The sequence below is a fragment of the Pundamilia nyererei genome, unplaced genomic scaffold, assembly GCF_000239375.1.
Source record: "Pundamilia nyererei isolate P.nyererei 1_Seehausen unplaced genomic scaffold, PunNye1.0 scaffold00189, whole genome shotgun sequence".
Classification (NCBI taxonomy): Eukaryota; Metazoa; Chordata; class Actinopteri; order Cichliformes; family Cichlidae; genus Pundamilia; species Pundamilia nyererei.
Genome location: NW_005187590.1, coordinates 778290 through 785362, shown reverse-complemented (window position 1 = coordinate 785362; position 7073 = coordinate 778290). Strand labels below are relative to the sequence as shown.

At 40.7% G+C, this 7073-nt stretch overlaps 1 protein-coding gene across 1 annotated transcript in view; it reads right to left on the bottom strand.

Annotated features, from left to right (window-relative positions):
* The window catches only part of gtpbp2b (GTP binding protein 2b), a 23362-nt gene extending 17559 nt beyond the window's left edge, over nt 1-5803 (bottom strand). Inside the window, exons 1-2 of the mRNA XM_005747116.2 lie at nt 5396-5803; nt 3568-3594 (exon numbers count right to left, since the gene is read on the bottom strand). Of these exons, the coding sequence (XP_005747173.1) occupies nt 3568-3594; nt 5396-5584 (216 nt within the window). The 5' untranslated portion in view covers nt 5585-5803. The remainder of the gene's footprint in view (nt 1-3567; nt 3595-5395) is intronic.
* Between the last annotated feature and the right edge of the window lie 1270 nt (nt 5804-7073).

Below are 7073 nucleotides of genomic sequence, written 5' to 3'. Positions count from 1 at the left end.
TCTTCCTATTGAAAAAACAAAAGTTGTATCCAAGATGGCCGACTTCTAAATGGCCACCATGGTCACCACCCATCTTGAGGAGTTTGCCCCCTCACATATACTAATAACAGGACTTTAATATCACCCTCCCTCTAGTGGTATGTGGGAAGTCTGCCCCACAAATTTTTAAGATTAAATAATATACCATGTTCTGACTGAGGGATTTCTGAAAAATTAAAACGTACAGCTGTGCTATCACTTCCGACATAAATGAAGTCAGAAAACTAAACAGCAGTGACGTTTGTAAGGTACTAAAGCTGGGCTAGCGTGCATATAATGATGTGCTATGTGATGGTTAGCATAATATAAACACAGTGAAGTTGGAGGATGAACGCTAATTTTTTTCCATTCAATAAAAGTTAATGTGAGGGTTCCCCATGGTTAGGGACCAATACAACTGCATGGCAGGATGCTGTAAACAAACCAAACTTTAGTCAGGAGAACAACTGAGATTATCCATCCACAATATGAGGTTAGTTTTACTGCTGCATGGGCTGGGCTGTAGTTATGTCATAAGGTTTTAAAAACTGAGCTTTAAAATGAACAGTGGTAATAAAAACGGAGAAAGGCCGACAGTGATCACAACCTTTTTTAGGGGCTTGTTCATATTAAAGAGAACAAGATCCAAAGCAATAAAACATGTTAAAAACACAACAGCCTTAATAAACGCAGACCAGTTTGGACCTGGAAGTAGGGTTCATACTAGGGTTGGGCGATTGGACGAATATATCTACTATCGACAATAGGCTGAGCCCATCAGCGATCGTTTTTATAAGAGCGATTTATTTATTTGTTTGCCCATGAGTAAGTTTGCTAATAATGATGGAGCTAACACTGTTTTAACTCTTTCATCTGCGAGCAAATGCACCCTCCTCAGAGTGTGCCCAAATGCTTGTTGATGGAGCTGCAGAAGCTGGTGATAGCCTAGCATACTCAGCCAGATGGTGGACACGTACCTGCTCATGCAAGTTATGCGCGCATAACACGTCTGTACAAGCAGCACACTGCTTTGATTACATCCTTAGGTTTACCTCTTTCATCCAGTTAAAAGCCAAAGAAATCCCAAATTGGCGAGTTTATACGTAATTTTTTTTTAGTGCTGTCAGCTTTAATGTGCCGTCATCATGACTAACGCGATTAACAATTAACCCATCTGGAGCGCAAACTGAGTCAAAATCCCTGAAATGTCTCTGTCAACACATTTCAGGCAGTTTGTTCACAGGTTTTTCATTCTGCTGTCCAGATTGGTTGAGCGTGTTAAAAATTTTAATCACGTTAATCGTGACAGCCCTAATTTTTTGGGGGGAAATTAGTTTGTCCATGTCAGTCCGTGCATGACTACATTGCTCTGCCCATCAAAAAGTCTGCGCATGCGCGGAAATTTTGCCCATCGTCGATTATTGGACTGACGAGGTGGTACTCATTGTGACAATTTTGAGAACCACTGCTCTAGTGGGCCCTGCCCAGCACAGTGGAATCCAACTGGCATTTGCCATAGAAAATGCCATAGAATACCAGAATTAGCAGATCCACCACTGGCAGACTGCAGTTTTCACAGATGAGAGCAGAGTTACCCTGAATACATGTGACGGTCTAATTCAGCACAGCTATCCAGCCCATAAACAGATAACAGAGATAATAAATCTAATGTTTTTAAGTGGGCAGTAATCAATTTTAGGAACTGTAAGGAGCTTAGGAAGAAGGATGCCTTTATGCCATTAGGCTAAAATCAGACAAAATTCGGGTTCCTTCCTGCTGGTTCACCAAGTTGATTTCAAAACTTTGAAGATATTTTAGGAACCTAAAGAAAATACCTATAATAAGAATATACAGCATTTAACAACAACCTCACCACTGGGTGACAGTTTTGATGACCACATTTTTAGTGTAGTTATCAATACCTTCCTAGTATGTTAAGCATTTTATTAGCCCACTGCTGAATTAATTATTCATAAAATGGTTAAAAATATGGAATCACCCAATATTTGTCCATTTATGTGCACGAACTAACTAATCAATCTAAGATATGCAACATAATTTTCCTAGTCTTTTCCACAATTATTTAATCCTTTCTCAGATAGCTGTTTTTAGTAGCACCAATTGACTCTTATTTTTTTTTTTTTTTTTTTGTAGCCAAACATGCTCTCTGTCACACAGTTGCTGCTGGTGGTAATAAGTTGGACTTTCTCTTGAGTTATCACATTCACAAGATTTTCTGAAAACTTGACATCTGACCTTGAGGTCAAGGCTACTGAGATTCAAACTCATTCGAGACTTTTAGCAGACATCTAACTGAAGCTAAATCCCTTCGTTCATGAGTTATCGCGTTCACAACCTTTTGTGTTCACGCCATCTGCTTGCTCGTCGCCCAGCAGGTGATGGCAAGACCTTTTATGGCTGAGGGTTAAAAAACTTTAACAGCTTACAAATGAAAAGAAGTTCATCACATCATAATAGCTGACCCACATCCACCCATCCACATTAAGGGGACGGCCGTGGAGCGTGTGAGCAGCTTCAAGTTCCTGGCAGTCCACATCTCCGAGGATCTCATCTGGACGACCAACTGCTCCAAGCTGGTCAAGAAGGCTCACCAGGGCCTCTTCTTCTTGAGGACTCTGAGGAAGAACCACCTGTCCTCAGACATCCTGGTGAACTTCTATCGCTGCACCATCGAGAGCATCCTGACCAACTGTATAACAGTCTGGTACGGGAACTGCTCTGCCTCGGACCGGAAGGCGTTGCAGAGGGTCGTGAAAACTGCCCAGCGCATCGCCGGAGCACCACTTCCTGCCATAAAGGACATCTACAGGAAGCGGTGTCTGAAGAGGGCTGGGAAAATCATCAAAGACCCCAGTCACCCATCACATGGACTCTTCACCCTCCTGCCCTCTGGGAGGCGCTACAGGAGCCTCCAGACTAAGACCACCAGGTACCGGAACAGCTTCTTCCCCACAGCTGTCAGACTCCTGAACTCTGCCTCCTGACATCTGACCCACGTTAACACATGGACTGAACATACACACACCCACAATGGACAACTGTACCCTCAAACACACAATAATAACATGGACTGAACCACCACTCATAACCACTAGCACTTTATATAGCCTCTTAACTGCACTACTGCATAGTTCTGTGTAAATAATCATACGATAATTTTTAATTCTACAAGTGTTTACAACTTGCATAGTTCCCATTTCTGTATAGCTGTATATCTCATATTTCTGTATAGTTTTTTTTCATATTTATATCCTGTTCATAGCCTGTACATACTTATAGTTATAGCATATTCATAACATACTTCATACCGTGTACATATTACATACCGTAATAGACCCATTTCTGTAATATACTCACATATCTATATTATTGCTAATATATATTGTAATATATCTATATCATGGCTAAAACACTTCTGGATGGATGCAAACTGCATTTCGTTGCCCTGTACCTGTGACATGTGCAATGACAATAAAGTTGAATTCTATTCTATTCTATAATTTGGATAAGAAACAGAAGGTTAGTTACCTTATATTCAATGTTCCCTTCTTCAGCCTGGAAATGTAGAGAAATGTAGGGATAAGGTTAGTTAACACATTAATGATATGAACAAAACTGTTCTAACTATAACATAGATCATGTAGTCAAAGGTATGTTGCCACCCTGGCAACAGTTTTTAAATTTTCAAATCCAGAAGAAAGTGTTCAACTCCCCAGAATGTTGGCAACAGAGACACTCAGCCGTCATTCATCACTGCCAGGATGAACTAAAACACTAGAAGTCGCCACCCAGAGAGGTCACTGTGGGTGTGTTTCTCAACAGCAGGTATATAGTATATAGCAGCAGAATTGTGTCTCAACTACTTGTTTACCTACAACATGCTGTTGTCAGTTTCATAGTATAGGTCTTAGCATATGTATTGACTTAATGTGTTTTCATGTTTGAAAGGTTTTCTTTGTATTTGTTTGTCATCTTATACAGTCAGAAAAACACATACATATATCTCTGAATCTGCAATTTGTCATATTTATATGCTGTATTCTACTTATTGGAGGGCAGATTACTCTTTATATACTCCTTACATCTTGGATCTTTCTCTGTATTAGACATACAGACAAAAACTAAGAAACAAAATGATTTAACTACATCAATCTGCTTTTTTCAAGATTTAGTGGACAACCTCAAATTCTGCTTTTTCAACTTTTCAGGGCCTGACATTTTTTGGGCCATTTTCTTAGTTTCTCTTCGCACACTTTTCATTAATCTAGTAATGTATGTATTCTGGATGTATTCATATATGTGTGTGTGTATTCTCATTAAAATCTTGCTAATGTATTTATTTAAGTGAAGCATCAACTCTAAACAAACACTATTACTACAGTCAGGTTTCCAGATGTGCTGTTACATATCACTGTGTTAAGAAAACATACTTTTAGCTAAACATACTTATGTGGCCCCTCCTACTGCATGCCCTTTTCTGCCAACCGGATTTAATAATAATAATGGATTGCATTTATATAGCGCTTTTCGAGACCCCCAAAGCGCTTTACAACTCCACTAATCATTCACACACTGGTGGAGGCAAGCTACAGTGGAGCCACAGCTGCCCTGGGGCAGACTGACAGAGGGGAGGCTGCTATATTGCGCCATTGGCCCCTCTGGCCATCTCCAGTGGGCGGTAGGTGAAGTGTCTTGCCAAAGGACACAACAACCAAGACTGTCCGAGCCGGGGCTCGAACCAACAGCCTTCCAATTACAAGACGAACTGCTAACTCTTGAGCCACGATCAGCCCCTGATTTAGTGAAATCCTCCTGCAATTTCAGTTTCCTGCGATAAATTACATTGTGATTAATCACAATCTAATGGATTGCTCAGGCCACTTCCTTTATTAAGTGGATTAGTATCTCAATTACTAGTCAATTGCCTTTGCACTGCGTACTTCATTTTAATATGTTTTCTCAACGGTTTGCTATTCCATATATCTCCCACCATTCTTAACTTTGCTCCAGTCGAGCTAAAACGTATTTGACTATTATAAAAATGTAGAAAAAAACACAGATTATTTTGCTGAATTAGTATTGCTGAATTCTTCACTTCACTTTATGAGAATGCGTCAAAATCTCTGGCCTCTGCGTGTGGAATGAGTTTCCTTCAAACCAGACAGCGGTAAAATATTGTTGTGTAAAATCAAGGTCATATAAGAGTATTTTCCGCCATGTTATAGGTAGCTGTATGGTGTAAACAAAGTGTAGCCGCAAATAACCTGCGCTCGACTATGGTTTGCTACAGTATCACTAGCTAGCTTAGCGGGCTGGAGGTCCCATAATCATGCCCAGGCTATAGAAGGGTAGCTACCTCCGGTGGTAAATACGGCGGTGGCGTTTTGTTCCTGTTGTTCTTTTTGTTCCTCCTTCTCTTTCCTCTTTTGCCTCTTCTCGTTCGCGACTTCTTCGACGTTATCCTATCATTATTACCCGAACCTGATCCCTGTCTGTCTCTGTTGTGTCCGACTGACACTGCACCACCTTCGGACAAATCCACCATCGCTAATCTTGGAGTGTCAGCTCCTAGCTTAGCTTGAAAGCGTAGTTTTCCGTGTAAGAGCAACTCACGGCAGTCAAGTAAAATGTAACACTGCTCGGCGTTGTAACATCACAGCGTATAAAACACACGGCCTGTGTGTGTGAAAACCTACAGTGAAGGATGCTCTCTCCTCAGCATCCCCACAACAGTTGGCAAATCTACTCACGTTTCCGGCTGCAACTTTCAAAATATTTCAGTGGGCGTAACCGGAAACGAACCTAAACTTCAAAATAAATTCATTGTTTGTTTAATGTTATAGTGTAACTTGTGTACTTTTTTTTTAAATTTATTGTATATTTTGAAAGCTTATCAGATAGTTGCTGGGGTAAAACAGTCCATAGCACTGGACAGAATTTTTTCCTTAAGTCCGTTACTCTAATAAAGGTAAAAGAGATGATATATGAGCAGAATTCCAAAAGAGAAGCATGAAGGAAAATAAATATCATGGTCCTGGGTCGGTGACCCAGTGTTTTTGGTTGTTGTACTTTTTCTTTTGATATTGTTATGTATTATGCTGTTGTGTTTTGGTTTCCCAGGGTTTCGTTTGTGCTCTCTCTGTTTGGTGTCATCCCTGCCTGTGTATCTTCCTCCGTCTCCCTGTGCATTCTCCCCGCGCTGTCCTCCCTGCAAGGTACCCTCACTGACGTTCAGGTTTTGTTGTTTAAGTTTTAGTTTCCCCAGTTTAGAGTGTTTTCAGTTCTGTTTCTCGCCACCCTTTCCTTTGTTTGGTACATCACTGTCGCAATAAAGCTCGCTCACTTCAGAAGCCACCATTGTTAATTCTCTGCGAGCAGTGAAGAACCAAAACTAGGACTTGCAAGTTTTGCCGTGCCCCAGTGGCCAGAGCGAAGTTGTGCTGCAGATCCCAGCATGAAAGCTGAGGGACCAGTCAGCCGGCAGAAAGGCCAGTTGATGCCTCGACAGGCTGGCGTTGCTTATGCATAAGAGAAAAGCAACAATACAGCGTGCTTCACTGCTCCAAGACATCCGCGGTCCTTTCACACGGTAAGTATGTCTGTTATAGCCGTCGCTTCATAAATGGCTGTCAGCGCTAATTATTCAAACCCTGTCTAAAAGGCGACTCATTTGTTGTCCAAAAACATTTCCTCTAAATTTGCAAAGTTACTGATTTAAAAAAATATATTTTCGATTTTTAGCTGGATGTCACACATATGCAACACACGATAGACTCTTGAGTATATTTAAATAGCAAAATTCACAATGGTATAACCATGTTAAACAAAAGATGCCAAAGTGTGCACCAATGCAGTTTAAATGCAAGCCTTTAAACTGTATGCTGATAAGTGCATGAAGTATACCTTTACCTCTATAGCTGAAAAGACTGTATTCATAATTTGTGGATCTGCTGATTTGTTTTTATGATTAATGAAAGACCAAGACAGACTTTTAATTCATTTGAAAGCCTGATGCTTAACATTGTCCACCCCAG